The sequence below is a fragment of the Dermochelys coriacea genome, chromosome 3 (assembly GCF_009764565.3).
Source record: "Dermochelys coriacea isolate rDerCor1 chromosome 3, rDerCor1.pri.v4, whole genome shotgun sequence".
NCBI classification, from domain to species: domain Eukaryota; kingdom Metazoa; phylum Chordata; order Testudines; family Dermochelyidae; genus Dermochelys; species Dermochelys coriacea.
The window spans coordinates 199,646,757-199,663,635 of record NC_050070.1 but is presented as its reverse complement, the minus strand read 5'-3'; the positions used below and the strand labels follow the sequence as shown (position 1 = coordinate 199,663,635).

General features: G+C 44.4%; 1 protein-coding gene across 3 annotated transcripts in view; it reads left to right on the top strand.

The window, feature by feature from the left end:
• Positions 1-16,879, top strand: part of SPTLC3 (serine palmitoyltransferase long chain base subunit 3) — a 120,292-nt gene that overhangs the window by 43,721 nt on the left and 59,692 nt on the right. For all 3 annotated transcript variants that reach the window (XM_038396209.2, XM_038396212.2, XM_038396210.2), the window contains exons 3-4: positions 2,346-2,500; positions 8,022-8,170. In XM_038396209.2, the coding sequence (XP_038252137.1) occupies positions 2,346-2,500; positions 8,022-8,170 (304 nt within the window). The remainder of the gene's footprint in view (positions 1-2,345; positions 2,501-8,021; positions 8,171-16,879) is intronic.

Sequence of the window (16,879 nt, the reverse complement as noted above, 5' to 3'; positions counted from 1 at the left end):
TTCCATTTTGGAGGGTCGTGAGTCTGGGGGCTTTGGTACCACCTTTTTTGTATCCCATGGGAAGGGTAAGGAGTGAGGTTGTGTTCTGGCCAAGGTCGGGCTTTTCTTTAGCTTTTAGTGTGTCTTATACCTCCCCTCCCCCAATCTCCTTGCCCCTCCCAACTGGTTACTTGACCTTGCCTTGAGACAGGAGTCAAGGCAGTCTCCAAGTGTACGCTCATATATTAAACTCCTGGCATACCCAGTAGCTCTGTTTCTTATCTTTTCTCATTACAGTAACAAATCCATCTGGCTGGTCTCTTCAGGAGCTGGGTTTCCTCTTCTATCTGTCCAAAAGGAAATTTTGTTCGTAACAGCCCATAATAGTAGAAGGAGAGGGGGTGGCAATTTGCAGGATTAAGAGCTTTATATTTGCTTGAAAGCTAAAATATGTCTTGAAAGAACAAAGCTCGGGCGTATGGTATTCTTTAGCTTAGTAATCATCATTTTTAACCTAAGAATATGTATTTTAAAAAGTTCTTAGCAAACTGCTATTTTAAGACCGTGACTTGTTCTCTTCCTATAAACACAGGAGATGGTAAATACAAATGAAGTTCACACATAGGTAGCCATCAAGCAGAAAATAAGATGTGATGCCAAAATATAAAATCCTGATTTATAAGAATTGTTGGAAACTGGAGCGCTATTCCTGGATAATTTAGGGATTGCTGTCACCCTAAGTCCGTTATGCTAACACATGCATAATTGATGCCCCCGCATAGTTTTTGGGAATACACTGGAGTACTTTTGATATACAACATACAATAATGACAATATTACGATACTATCCCCTTTTAAAACTGAGACCATTGTCGTGCTGCCCTCTCGCTACTCCACAGAGAGTACTTTGGCAGATTCCTATCCCAGGGTGTGTGTTTGCCAAGTAGATCATAAATTAGTCTGATTCTTCTGCTCCAGCTACAAAGCAAAAACAGTTTGCCTTAGATGCATGCTTCGATCTCCTCTGGCAGGTTTGCTTTAAACTGGCCATATCCATATCGATTACCAGTCTGACTGATACTGATCCAGACAATTTAAAGCAGACCTGCCAGAGGAAGTGGTAGCATGAATGATCCCAAGCAGCTACAGATGATCAATTCGTGCTTGATCCCTTAGATTCCCATGAGGGCAATATTTCTAACAATCTGAGCAGCTTTCAAATATGGACCATATATATCACAAACGTTTCCTTCTTCACCTGTCCCCACCCCAAAATTACATTGGTCTGAGGGCCAGGACTAACCATATTCATTTTTGGACTGGTGGAAGGTTTACCACTCAAAGCCTTGTGAATGATCAGGGCTAGAAATAAGTGAGGGATCCCCATGTTCCAACAAGACACCCAAGTATTGTTTCTTTCTCTGGTAGGCCCAAGATACGTGACCCTAAAGTCATGGCACTGTGATACATAGAAAAGCTATTTTATAATCATTTGTATGGATTTAAAATTGATTAGTTTATAATTTCCTTCTCCTTCTGAGCTGTCTGAGTCAAGGGACCTGGAGCTACAGGAGGAAAGATACAAAAAAGAATACCAACTTCATTCAAAAAATCTGGAAGATGTTTCTGTCCCTAAAATGGGGGGGGTGGGTTTTGTAGGCTTTTTTTTTAAAAAAGCAGCATAAGCTACATAATGAAGTAGCAGGATATAAAGAGTTCATTATCACACTTTTGATATGTCCTCTGTGATTTGGCCACTTGTGAATAATGATGATCCTAAACATTCCAGTAAAACCTTTTTACCACACCATTGTGTATTCTGTTAATTCTCATATTTCATATGTATATATTTGCTAACTAGTATGACTGTGGTGCAACATATATATAACCCATGGTTAAGTATTTGTCAACCAAAGTCAACGCCCTACAAGAAGAAGGCATGTATAAACTGAAGTGGGAACTTCTAGTCTAGGCTGAAAATATCCAAATAAATCACAGTAGGTTTTCGGGTTATATCTAATGAGTCCATTTTCTTATGGATTAGGATGGGCTTTTTATCCCACATTTGCTAGAAGCTCTACATTATAATGAAACTCTCTATTTTCAGAATAACTTTCACAGTGTGTATCTGGCATGATGGCTCCTCCTGGTATGAGCTTTCAGAATATTAGACTCTTTTGTGAGTTCTCTGCTACTAGGCTTGTATTACTACCAGTTTCTTAATGAATTAGTCTGCCAGTAATGCACTAGGCTTGTATTATTACCAGTTTCTTAATGAATTAGTCTGCCTTTTTAATTTAAATAAATAAAGTATATAAGACGTTGACTTTCCTAGAAATGTAACCCTGTATTTGTTTTCAAACCAGGATTTTGTGCCACTTTATCAAGATTTTGAGAACTTTTACACAAGAAACCTCTACATGAGAATACGAGATAATTGGAACCGTCCAATCTGCAGTGTCCCAGGGCCACAGTTTGACCTGATGGAACGTATTACAGATGATTTCAACTGGACATTTAGGTGGGTCAGGCTACAGGTAGCAAGCAACAGTTTTTTAGCCAGGGAAGTAGAAAACTATAATGGGAATATAAGTATGCAGAATGTAATTTCTCAAGTTGGAATATGGCAACAGAACAAAACTGGATGGGTAAATATTTATTTGTTTATTTATATATTGCCCCTTCTCTAAAATGTGCTTTAATTGTAGATTTACTGGTTTTACAAAAATAGTAGTTTTCTACTTCTGACCCTTCTACAAAGGGCAAACAACAGCATTTAACACTTTATCCATTAACGTCAATGGGTCTACACCAGCTGAAGATCGAGCACTGTGCTTCTAAACACTGTTTGGGTGGGCAGCATGGAAGGAGGCCAAATTAAGTTGCAAATGAGCTTTTTTTAAAAAAAAATTGCTTTAACTCAGGTAAAAACCTGAAGAGATTTAAAGGCATTTATAACATAGTTTGGACCCATCCACACTGCTCGGCCAAACTCTCTTATAACCCAGTTTGGTTTAAGCCTTTCTTAAGCACAGTTGTAAAAATGATTGCTTGTGCTGTGTAGATGAGACTTCTGATTTACACACAAGGATCTGTACCAATTCTTTGGTATTGAATTCCAAGCTTGGAACTGAAGGCTTTATATACACTTAACTTCACTCTATTGAAATTGAGGTAGAAAGGCACTATAGTGAAAACGAATGTAGTGTCTCTTTTTATACTATGGTTGCTGAAATATTTTGAAAAAGTAAGCACACGTATTAGAAAGATATTGGGTGTGTTGCAGCATGTGGATTTTATGGATTATTTTTCAAATTATTGAAATTACATTGACATGTCTCCTTATTCTTTTTTCCAATGAATGATGCATGGTTGTTCCTCTGGTATTGGCTCTCTTAAAACAACATGTGCCTCTGATGATCCAACAGAGTTGGGAAGCAGATAAGCATATGTCAAATGTATATTGTTCCTCCTAAACAATCCTAAGGCAATTTTCAAACAATATATACAGGCACTGTGTCACTCAATCCTGAAATGCAGTCACCTGTAGGATGGAATGTGCCAAACATTGTGTGGAAGCAAACAGTTCTTCTTCAAGTGATGAGCTCTGTGTGTATTCCACACATGGGTGCACACGCAGTGTCCGTTGACCCGCACGTGCGGTACATCTCCTCATGCTCCCGATTGAAGGTATATGGGGCAGTACCAGGCAGTGCCACTCCAGTTCCCTCTTACTGCCATATGGACTGAGTTGGAACCCTGATCCTCCTTTGCTCTTACCAGATGAGAGACTTGCCTTTCTCTATTGTAAATAATTTAGATTTAATTTTACTCTATAGCTTAGTTAAGATAGTTAATATAGTAGATATAGTTGTAGTTTAGTAGATGCGCTCCCCAGTTGGTGCACTCAACCCCCCGTCACTGATGGACTACATCTAGGATCCCAGGCTTCAAGAACTGCGTCTCCTGCCCTCGTTCTTTTTCTATCTGTGATTGGGCCTATACTGCCTGGGAGAAGCACACATGTCAGCAAAGTGTACCATCTGCAAGTCCTTCCCGCCCAGAACCAGAAAGGCCTGTGAGATCCATCTCTGCAAGTTCCTGATGGAAGAGGCGATGAGGCCCTGAATGCCCTCAGATCCTGGCCAGGGAGACCCTCCTGCACAGCAGCCACCACAACCCAGCAGTGCCTCTCCAAGCACAAGCCCTGGTGTGTAACCGTCAACAATGAAAAGAAAGGACAAGTCCCACCACAAGAGAAAAAAAACACACTCATAGGCACAAGAGCAGATCCCTGCAGCATACTGCTCATAAGAGATGTGTTCCCTCCTCAAGTTATGCCAGGTCGGGAGATCTGTCACGCACGGACCCCGCGGAACCAGTGCCAAAGATCCAGCATCTGGAGGGTAAGACAAAGAAGAAGCAGGATCCATCAGTAACGTCAGTGACCTTGATCTCAGGACTTTTAGAGTGCCCATCTCTGAGCGCAGCTCCGAATACTCCAATGGTGCCACCTCAACATCACACGGACAGAACAGGCCTGACTATGAAACCGGGTCCCATCATAGTCTCCATGGGCACCCTGCAGACACCCAGAATCTCTCCCACCAATTGATTCTTCAGCAGGAAACCGACTCCCTGCTCTACAAGGGTGTGATTGAGGGCATCCCCCCACAATTCCAAAGGAAAGGATTCTATTCATTATGTTTCCTCATCCCCAAAAAAGGGATAGGCCGGAGATCCATCTTGGACCTTCAACAGCTAAATTACATTCATCAGGAAGCTGAAATTCTGCATGATCATGTTTGCATTGATTTCCTCTCTTCACAAGGAAGCTTGGTTCACAGTTCTTGACATGAAAGATGCATACCTCCATGTAGACATCCATCTGTTCCACAGGAAGTTCCTTTGTTTCAAGGTGGGACATTGACACTTCCAGTTTTGTTTTCTTCCTTTCAGCATAGTGGGTACCGCAGATGGTTACAAAGATATTCACGATCATAGCGGCTCAAATGAGATACCAGGGTCACACAGTATTCCCTTACCTGGACAATTTGCTCCTAGTGGGACAATCATGACAAGAAGTTGTCCCCATGACCCAATCTCTTCAAAGACTTTTGGCCTCCCTAGGAATCTGCATGAATGAAGACAAATCCATTTTGTCACCTACACAGATTATAAATTTTATAGAGGTGAGACTGGACTCAGTTGCTGCATGGGCCTTCCTCCTGGTAGAAGGCTTTGCCACAGTGAGCTCCCTAAATGCTCACATCTGCCGCAAGCCCTGCACAACAGTCCACCCGTGCCTCTCCTCTTGGGACACATGGCAGCCTGTATCTACATGATGCCCTTTGCAAGACTCCACATGCAGTGCCTACAGACTTGGCTCCTCCTGACCTACAAGCTGAACAGGGATCACATTGAATCCAGAGTCACTGTCCCCTCGGACGTTCTGACCCCTTTTGCTTGATGATCCAGTCCATCCAAGGTCAGGCATGGGACCCCCTTCAGCCCTCCCGCTTCAAAGGCCACCATCATGACGGACGCCTCCTTTATGGGATGGAATGCCCACCTGGACCACCAAACAATGTAGGACACGTGGACACTATGGGAAGCCAGGAAACACACAAATGTGCTGGAGCTCAGGGCAGTCTGCCTTACCTGCAAAGCCTTTCTTCCCCTCTTACGTGCTCTCCACATACAAATTGTTTCAGACAACATTGCCACGGTGGCATACATCAACAAACAAGGAGGGGCTGGATCTCGCTCCCTATGCTTGGAGTTGGTCAGACTGTGGAACTGGTGCATCAGAAACCAGGTGACCTTAAAAGTTGCATATCTCCTGGGCTCCCAGAATTCCCTGGCAGACACACTGAGCAGGACTTTCCACATTGATCCCAAATGAGAAGTACGGGACGCATTACAGACCAACCTCTACACATGGTGGGGTACGCCCAACTGGGATCTCTTCATGTCATATGCAAATTTGAAGATCCCCCTGTATTGCTCCAGGGGCATTGTGGGAAGAGACTCTCAAGGCAATGCTGTTCTGCTCTCATGAATGGGCCACCTACAATATGCTTCCCCCCCGCATTCCTCTTTTGCTTCAGGTTCCCAGGAGAGTGTGTCGGGACAGAGCCACTATCATCCTCACAGTACCCTGCCGTCCCTGTCAGTTCTGGTTCACAGACCTCATGAAGCGCTCCACTCGTGCATCAGTCAGGCTCCAGTTATCCCCAGATCTTCTCACTCAAGATCAGGGCTGGTTCAAACATCCCCGTCTGGGCACACTTCACTTCACACCCTTGTGTTTGGATGGGCGTCAGACATAGATCGTGCATGTTCCACGCCAGTGCAGCAGATCCTTAACCAGAGCAGAAAAGAATCAATCAAAACATGCTATCAAGCCAAGTGGTGTCGCTTACTGAAGTAGGCCTGCCGCCACCACCATTCACCAGACACAGTGACCATTTTGGTCATCCTACATTACTTCCTTACCCTAAAAACACTGGGTTCAGCTCTCAGCTTTATTGATATATATCTTGGTGGCTTCCTTCCCCCAGTGGACAGATGCTCCATCTTTACATACCCAAGATGGTACGATTCATGAAAGGCCTGCTCAAAACCTTCCCACTGTTCACCAAACCCACACCTCAGAGGAATCTTAACCTCATCCTCTCAGCCCTCATGAGACTACCTCTTGAACCTATGGCAACCTATATCATGGCCCATTCTTTTCATAAATGTGGCCAGGTTGTAGCCAAAGGATCAGTAAACTTGCAGCCATGACAGCTGGCCCTCCCTACACAGTATTCCATAAGGACAAAGTTTTCTTGAGACTACACCCCGAATTTCTCTCCAAGATTGTGTCAGAATTCCATGTGATTCCAACCAATCCATCCACTTGCCTGTGTTCTGCCCAAAACCACATGCCTCCCCCACAGACAAGAGACTACACTCCCTCGATGTCAGTCAGGCCATGGCATTCTACCTACAAAGAACTAAACCTTTTCAAAAGTCTTCACCACTCTTCGTAGCCCTGGCAAAAAAAAAATCAAGGGGCCAAACCATATCCTCACAGAGGATCTCCAAGTGGATCTCGGGCTGCATACTGGAATGCTACAAGATATCAAACCTCCTCTCTCCTGGGAGCATTACAGCTTACTCCCAGAGGCGTTACAGTTCTACATGGGCACAAGCCACTTCCTCCACTTCACAGACTTGACAAAACCTTGGCAGGGATGATTTAGTTGGGGATTGGTCCTGCTTTGAGCAGGGGGTTGGACAAGATGACTTCCTGAGGTCCCTTCCAACCCTAATATTCTATGATTCTATGATTAGCAGATGTTCTGTGGCAAGACATCTGCAAAGACACAGCATGGCATTCCATACACACATTCACAATGCACTATGCCATAGATCATGCAGTAGCCACGAACAAGGCCGTGGGACAAGCTGTATTGCAAATGGCTCTGCCAGTAGCCTCCTTGCATCCACCATCACACTGATCACTCATTACAGGTCACCCACGTGTGAAATACACATAGGGACCATCACTTGAAGAAGAAGAGGAGGAGGTTACTTACTGTAACTGGAGGTTCTTTGAGATATGTGGTCCCTATCTCTGTTCCACTACTTGTTCTACATCCCTTCTGCTTGGCACTTGACCACATTGCAGTAAGAGTAGGAACGGGAGTGGTATTGATCCGCGCTGTCCCTTATACCTTTGGTTGGGAGGACAAGAAGGCATACTGTGCATGTGTGGGCCAACAGACATTGCTTGGAAAAAACTTCAATTCAGCTACATGGCGCACATGCACACCCGCATATGGAACACAAATAGAGACCAGACGTCTCGAAGAACCTCCAGTTACAATAAGTGACCTCCTCTTTTGACCCAGTGAAGTAGAAAACAATTGGAAACTATAAGTATACAGAATGTAATTTCCCAAGTTGGAATATGGCAATAAAACAAAACTTGATGGATAAATACTTATTTATTTATTTATTGCCTCCTTCTTTAAAATCTGCTTTAATTGTAGGTTTACTGGAAGAACTATCAAGGATGTAATCAACATGGGTTCTTATAACTACCTTGGCTTTGCAGAAACGGATGCTAATGCTTTGAAAACAGTGGCAGATGAATTACAGAACTATGGGACAGGAGTATGCAGTACCAGGCAGGAAATGGGTAAGTGGAGTAAACTGCTAAATTGCTGCTATGATTTGTATTGCTAGATGGGTTGTTTTACAGATGCTATGATGAAACTGGATACTTATAAGATTCTATGCTTGTTAACTATTACTTGCTTGGCTATTAAAAGGAATGTTAATTTCTTTTCAATACTATGTAATTGTTAAAAAGCTTGAGTATATTTTTGTCCCATGTGCTAGCTTATCATCCAAGAAAGGTGCATCTGTCTCCATCTGAAAGCAACTCCAATTGCATTGCTATTCAGAAACTCTTTCCCTGCTGGGCTGGCTGTGGAGAAATAGTCTTCTGGACCTCTTTTATGTATGATGCTGGTAATGCAAAAATATAGAACTAAGGCATGCTAACCTTACCCATTTCTGCTGTCAGCTACTGCTGATTGCAAAGAGAGCCTGTAGTGCCTTTTCAAAGCTGTTTTGACTAATTTTGGTAACTTGCATAACTTTACATATTACAACTTGCAAGTCTCCAGTGTTTTTGGTTATCAGTTGTTGTTGTCTCCTCTGGAGATCTCTGTTAATGGTCATAGTTATTATACTAAAAAGTTTGGACAGAAACCTGACTAGCAGTGTGTATTCATGGGAGCCTGAAATCTGCTCAATGTTCCTGCTGATTATGAAATGGTCAGGAATTTTCTATCCGAATAATTTTCCAATGGAAAATGCCTTTTTTTTTTTTTTTTGCAAAAAATCAAAAACATTTGTGGGAAAATATCAATTTTTTGACAAATTTCAATTTTCCAAAAGGATCTGACTGCAGGGGGAAAATGTGCTTGTTGGCGGCATTAGTAGGCCCTTCCCTTCCCAAGCAATACTGCTCCTTGGTGGGTTCCTCCTGCTACCCACCTGGTTTCAGATTTCCAGTTCTGGAGTCTTTGGTTAGTATTTAAACAATCGCATTTATTCTAGAAATAAAATCATAAACACTGTAACTCTGTTGGTTGGGCAGAGTCACAGTGGCAGAACCTAGCTAGCAGATAATGCCGAGCCAGATAATGCCAAAGAATTGGTAACAGTATATACAGTATATATATTAACAACTGATTTAACAATTGACCAATCACTACAGAACATGATGGAGTTACTGACAGGTAAACAGTACCCTTCACATGTATCATAACCATTACAGGACTTTGAGACCTGCGCTTCTCAGGCCAGGAGTCTCTTCTGCACATGGACTGTGCAGATACACAAAGGTCACACAGTGGACACCTTGATCGACAGCCCCTAGGCTGTACTCATTCTACTGTCCCTATACCAGGGGTCGGCAACCTTTGGAACGCGACCCATCAGGGAAATCCGCTGGCAGGTCTGGACGGTTTGTTTACCTGCAGCGTCTGTAGGTTTGGCCGATTACCGCTCCCACTGGCCGCGGCTTGCCATACCAAGCCAATGGGGGCTGCAGGAAGCAGCGGCCAGCACATCCCTCAGTCCGTGCTGCTTCCCACAGCCCCCATTGGCCTGGAACGGCAAACTGAGGCCAGTGGGAGCTGCGATCGGCCGAACCTGCGGACACTGCAGGTAAACAAACCATCCAGATCTGCCAGCGTATTTCCCTGAAGGGCCACGTGCCAAAGGTTGCCAATCCCTGCCCTATACTGTTAGCACAGCCTACATTGCTTATCTATAGCACTTAATACATTGTTATAACAAGCCCTTTAGGCCCCAGTGATGCAAAGACCTACACACATGCTTAACTGTATGCACCATTGATGCCACACTAAGACTACTCTCAGTGCATAAGGTTAGGCAGCTGCATAAGTCTTTGCAGGATCAGGGCCTAAATTATCAATGTTTCTCTTCTTGTTCTCCAAGGAACATATTGCAGTGACTTCCACACATCTAAAATCATTGGAACTGCATAGAATTTGGACTTAAAAATGTGACAGCTTGTAGTCAGTCCTATAGTGAACAACCTTTGATATCTTTCCTGTTGGAAATGCTGATGGCTGGGAAGATGAGGCACTAGTTTGTACGGATTCTAGCTATTTTTAATAAGTAAGCATTAAAAGGGAACCCAGATCTCTTGCATTCATATTTTCCTCTAAAAAATGTACAGCCTTTCAGAGGGAGAGTTACAGTAAGCAGAAGGAGGTAATGGGTTAAAAAAGTAGGAAGAGGAGGTGTAAAGATGGGTTTAGATCATTAGCTGTAGTGCTACTTTAACTCTGTGCTAGTTAATCCTAAGGCAGCTTTACAGAACTTGAATTATTTACTCACCCGCTTGGGACGAGTAATATTTTTGGTTTGACTTTTTGTGTGAAATAATTTTAATTTTTTATCACCTTCATCATAATAAGTTTGGGCAAGAAGCTTTTTTTCAAAACAATTTATTTTGGCTGAACTGAAGTACTTGAAGTATTCATAAATTGAGGTATAATAGCTAACACTATAGACTCTTTATGGTCCCAGACCAAGAAAGCACATAAGCATGTGTGTAAGTGTGAGCACATATAGTGCCATTGAAGTCACACACATGTGTAAGGTTTCAGAGTAGCAGCCATGTTAGTCTGTATCCACAAAAAGAAAAGGAGGACTTGTGGCACCTTAGAGATTAACAAATTTATTTGAGCATAAGCTTTCGTGAGCTTATGCATCCGACGAAGTGAGCTGTAGCTCACGAAAGCTTACGCTCAAATAAATTTGTTAGTCTCTAAGGTGCCACAAGTACTCCTTTTCTTTTTACACATGTGTAAGTGCTTTGTATGTTCAGGGCCTTAATTAGTAAGCGCTGTTTCTAAGCACTGATAGGTCTGTGTATGAAAAGAATATTTCATTTCTTGGAGAAGTGTAGTGAAGAGAGGGGAGAATGAAGAAGTAAAATGAATACAGTAGTTATTTTAAAAACAAATGCCAGATAAAAATCTATAATAAAACCTTGGGCCTGAATCTGCACGGCCTTGTGTAGTGCAGAGTGCCAGGTAGATATAAGATGCTACTGAATCAGAATGCAAGTATTTTTCAGATGCTTGGTTTTCGAAATAGATTAACATGGAAATTTTAATGTTTCCATTCATATATTTAAAATTACATCTGCATTTTACAAAAGAGATTCGAATCAAGGCAGAATATTGCCAAAGACAATACTTAGGGTTTGTCTACACAATTAGACCATGGCAAGCAGGGGTGTGAATCTACCCCACACTAGCCTGCCACAATCTAACTGTCCCTTTCCACCCTGCTGACATGAGTTAATAGTTTGTTAATGTGCTTTGAGCTAGTTCAGGTTCAAAGAGGATTAGCTCAAAGCACTCTCAGGGTATGTCTACACTACAAAATTAGGTCGAATTTATAGAAGTCTGTTTTTTAGAAATAGTTTTTATATAGTCAATTGTGTGTGTCCCCACACAAAATGCTCTAAGTGCATTAAGTGCATTAACTCGATGGAGTGCTTCCACAGTACCAAGGCTAGCGTCAACTTCCGGAGTGTTGCACTGTGGGTAGCTATCCCACAGTTCTCGTAGTCTCCGCTGCCCATTGGAATTCTGGGTTGAGATCCCAATGCCTGATGGGGCAAAAAACATTGTCGCAGGTGGTTCTAGGTACATGTCGTCAGGCCCTCCCTTCGTCCCTCCCTCTGTGAAAGTAATGGCAAACAATCGTTTTGCGCCTTTTTCCCTGGGTTACCTGTGCAGACACCATACCATGGCAAGCATGGAGCCCGCTCAGCTCACTGTCACTGTATGTCTCCTGGGTGCTGGCAGACGCAGTACTGCATTGCTACACAGCAGCAGCAACCCATTGCCTTGTGGCAGCAGAAGGTACAGTAGGCCTGAAAACCATCCTCATCGTGTCCGAGGTGCTCCTGGCCACCTCGGTAAGGTTGGACGGAAGCACCTGGGCAGACATGGGCACAGGCACTAAATTAGGAGTGACTCAACCAGGTCATTCTCTTTAGTCCTGCAGGCAATCCTATTGTACCGTCTTATGGCGAGCAGGCAGGAGATGTGGATGGTTTGCAGTCCTACTGCACCGTCTGCTGCCAGGCAAAGATGTAAAAGATAGATGGAGTGGATCAAAACAAGAAATAGACCAGATTTGTTTTGTATTCATTTGCTCCTCCCTCCCTTCCTCCCTCCGTGAAATCAACGGCTGACGATCGTTTTGATGAGGTCTGTCAGGGGCACCTTGAAAACTTTAATGGAGATTCAGTCCTGCCTGAAATACCAGAGGGAGGGATAGCTTTGTGGGTTGAGCACTGGCCTTCTAAACCCTGGTTTTGAGTTCAATCCTTGAGGAGGCCATTCTGTGTAACAGTTGTTTTTGTTTCTCCTTGATGTAAAGCCACCCCCTTTGTTGATTTTAATTCACTGTAAGCCAACCCTGTAAGCCATGTCATCAGTCGCCCCTCCCTCCGTCACAGCAACGGCAAACAATCGTTCCACGCCTTTTTTCTGTGCAGATGCCATACCATAGCAAGCATGGAGCCCACTCAGATCACTTTGGCAATTAGGAGCACATTAAACACCACGCACATTATCCAGTAGTATATGCAGCACCAGAACCTGGCAAAGCGAAACCGGGCGAGTAGGTGACATCAGCGCGGTGACGAGAGTGATGAGGACATGGACATAGACTTCTCTCAAAGCACGGGCCCTGTCAATGTGGGCATCATGGTGCTAATGGGGCAGGTTCATGAGGTGGAACGCCGATTCTGGGCCCGGGAAACAAGCACAGACTGATGGGACTGCATAGTGTTGCAGGTCTGGGACGATTCCCAGTGGCTGTGAAACTTTTGCATGCGTAAGGGCACTTTCATGGAACTTTGTGACTTGCTTTCCCCTGCCTAGAAGCACATGAATACCAAGATGAGAGCAGCCCTCACAGTTGAGAAGCTAGTGGCAATAGCCCTGTGGAAGCTTGCAATGCCAGACAGCTACCAATCAGTCGGGAATCAATTTGGAGTGGGCAAATCTACTGTGGGGGCTGCTGTGATGCAAGTAGCCAATGCAATCAAAGATCTGCTGATATCAAAGGTAGTGACCCTGGGAAATGTGCAGGTCATAGTGGATTTCCTAACTGTGGTGGGGCCATAGACGGAACCCATATCCCTATCTTGGCACCAGAGCACCAAGCCAGCGAGTACATAAATCGCAAGGGGTACTTTTCAATAGTGCTGCAAGCACTGGTGGATCACAAGAGATGTTTCACCAACATCAATGTGGGATGGCCGGGAAAGGTACATGACACTTGCATCTTCAGGAACTCTGGTCTGTTTCAAAAGCTGCAGGAAGGGACTTTATTCCCAGACCAGAAAATAACTATTGGGGATGTTGAAATGCTTATAGTTCTCCTTGGGGACCCAGCCTACCCCTTAATGTCATGGCTCATGAAGCCATACACAGGCAGCCTGGACAGTAGTCAGGAGTTGTTCAACTACAGGCTGAGCAAGTGCAGAATGGTGGTAGAATGTGCATTTGGACATTTAAAAGCACGCTGGTGCAGTTTACTGACTCAGTTAGAACTCAGCAAAACCAATATTCCCCTGTATTACTGCTTGCTGTGCACTCCACAATATCTGTGAGACTAAGGGGGAGATGTTTATGGTGGGATGGGAGGTTGAGACAAATCACCTGGCCGCTGGTTACGCGCAGCCAGACACCAGGGCAATTAGAAGAACACAGGAGGGCGCGGTGCGCATCAGAGAAGCTTTGAAAACCAGTTTCATGACTGGCCAGGCTATGGTGTGAAAGTTCTGTTTGTTTCTCCTTGATGAAACCCCCCATCCCTTGGTTCACTCTACTTCCCTGTACACTAACCACCCTCCCCTCCTCCCTTCGCTCACCGCTTGCAGAGGCAATAAAGTCATTGTTGCTTCATATTCATGCATTCTTTATGAATTCATCACACAAATAGGGAGATAACTGCCAAGGTAGCCCGGGAGGGGTGGTGGAGGAGAGAAGCGCCAGGAGGGGTGGTGTAGGAGTGAAGGACAAGGCCACACACCACTTTAAAAGTTTAAAACTTTAAAACTTATTGAGTGCCAGCCTTCTGTTGGTTGGGCAATCCTCTGGGGTGGAGTGGCTGGGTGGCTGGAGCCCCCCCCCACTGCATTCTTGGGCGTCTGGGTGAGGAGGCTATGGAACTTGGGGAGGAGGGCGGTTGGTTACATAGGGGCTGTGGCGGCGGTCTGTGCTCCAGCTGCCTTTCCTGCAGCTCAGCCATATGCTGGAGCATATTAGTTTGATCCTCCAGCAGCCTCAGCATTGAATCCTGCCTCCTCTCATCACGTTGCTTTCAGCTTCAGCCCTCTCTTCAGTCCGCCACCTCTCCTCCCTGTCATTTTGTGCTTTTCTGCACTCTGACATTGTCTGTCTCCATGCATTCATCTGTGCTCTGTCAGTGTGGGAGGACAGCCTGAGCTCAGAGAACATTTCATCACGAGTGCATTTTTTCACCTTCTAATCTTCACTAGCCTCTGGGAAGGAGAAGATCCTGTGATCCTTGAAACACATGCAGCTGGTGGAGGGAAAAAAAAGGGACAGTGGTATTTAAAAAGACACATTTTATAGAACAATGGGTACACTCTTTCACGGTAAACCTTGCTGTTAACATTACATACATAGCACATGTGCTTTCGTTCCAAGGTCGCATTTTGCCTCCCCCCCACCACGTGGCTAGCCGCTCCCCTCTTCCCCCTCCCCGTGGCTGACAGCGGCAAACATTTTTGTTCAGCCACAGGCAAATAGCCCAGCAGGAACAGACACCTCTGAATGTCCCCTTAAGAAAAGCACCCTATTTCAACCAGGTGACTATGAATGATATCACTCTCCTGAGGATAACACAGAGAAATAAAGAACTAATGTTGTTTGAACGCCAGCAAACATACACTGCAATGCTTTGTTCTACAATGATTCCCGAGTACATGCTATTGGCCTGGAGTGGTAAATTGTCCAACCATGGTGGACGGAATAAGGCTGCCCTCCCCAGAAACCTTTTGCAAAGGCTTTGGGAGTACGTCCAGAAGAGCCGCGAATGCCAGAACAAATTAATCATTAAACATGCTTGCTTTTAAACCATGTATACTATTTTAAAAGGTACACTCATCAGAGGTCCCTTCTCCGCCTGGCGGATCTGGGAGGCAGCCTTGGTTGGTTCGGGGGGTACTGGCTCCAGGTCCAGGGTGAGAAACAGTTCCTGGCTGTCGGGAAAACCAGTTTCTCCGCTTGCTTGCTGTGAGCTATCTACAACTTCATCATCATCATCTTCCTCGTCCCCAAAACCTGCTTCCATGTGGCCTCCATTTCCATTGAAGGAGTCAAACAACACGGCTGGGGTAGTAGAGGCTGAACCCCCTAAAATGGCATGCAGATCATCATAGAAGCGGCATGTTTGGGGATCTGTCCCGGAGCGGCTGTTTGCCTCTCTGGTTTTCTGGTAGGCTTGCCTCAACTCCTTAAGTTTCATGTGGCACTGCTTTGGATCCCTGTTATGGCCTCTGTCCTTCATGTCTTGGGAGATTTTGACAAATGTTTTGGCATTTCGAAAACTGGAACGGAGTTCTGATAGCACGGATTCCTCTCCCCATACAGTGATCAGATCCCATACCTCCCGTTCGGTCCATGCTGGGGCTCTTTTGCAATTCTGTGACTCCATCATGGTCACCTCTGCTGATGAGCTCTGCACTCACCTGCAGCTTGCCACGCTGGCCAAACAGGAAATTGAAATTCAAGTTTGCGGGCCTTTTCCTGTCTACCTGGCCAGTGTATCTGAAAGTGCTGTCCAGAGCAGTCACAACGGAGCATCCTGGGATAGCACCCGGAGGCCAATACCATCTAATTGTATCCACAGTACCCCAAATTTGACCCGGCAAGGCCTATTTCAGCGCTAATCCCCTTGTCGGGAGTGGAGTAAGGAAATCGATTTTAAGAGCCCTTTAAGTTGAAAAAAATGGCTTCGTCGTGTGGATGGGTGCAGGGTTAAATCGATTTAATGCTGCTAAATTTGACCTCAACTCCTAGTGTAGACTAGGGCTCAGAAACTGTTAATGCACGTCAGCAGGGTGCAAAAGGACAGTTAATCCACAGCAGGCTAGTGCTGGGTAGATTCACACCCAAGCTTGCCTTGATGGTCTAATTGTTTGTGTAGACAAGTTCTTAGTTACTCCATATTTTAGGAGGAATGATTTCAGTCTGAGTAACCATGATTAAAAACTGATGACAATGAGAAAAGCAAAATCCTGTCTCTGAAATAGCCAGTCATTTGCAGGTTACTTTAATATGCAGTTTATAATACAGAAGCATAAGGACCTAATAAAAAGAGAGAATGGCGTATCCAGATTCTTGTGTCACTTTGTGAGACAAGCCAATCACTTAATTCTTTTTTTTATCTTGTTTTTTTTCCCACCATGCAAGATACTTTTTCAGTATATCTTAGAAAATAGTATTCAATACATACACATAGATGTATACATCTAGGAACAAAGAACATAAGCCATACTTACAGGATAGGGGACTCTATCCTGGGAAGCAGTGACTCTGAAAAAGATTTGGGGCTCATCAGCTAAACATGAGTTCCCTGTTCAAGACTAGGGCCAAAAGGGCTACTGCAGTACTGGGATGCATCATCAGAGGAATCTCGAGTGGGAGTAGAGATTATTTTACTTCCGTATTTGGCACTGGTGCAACCACTGCTGGAATGCTGTTTCCAGTTCTGGTGCCCACAATTGAAGAAGGATGTTGAGAAATTG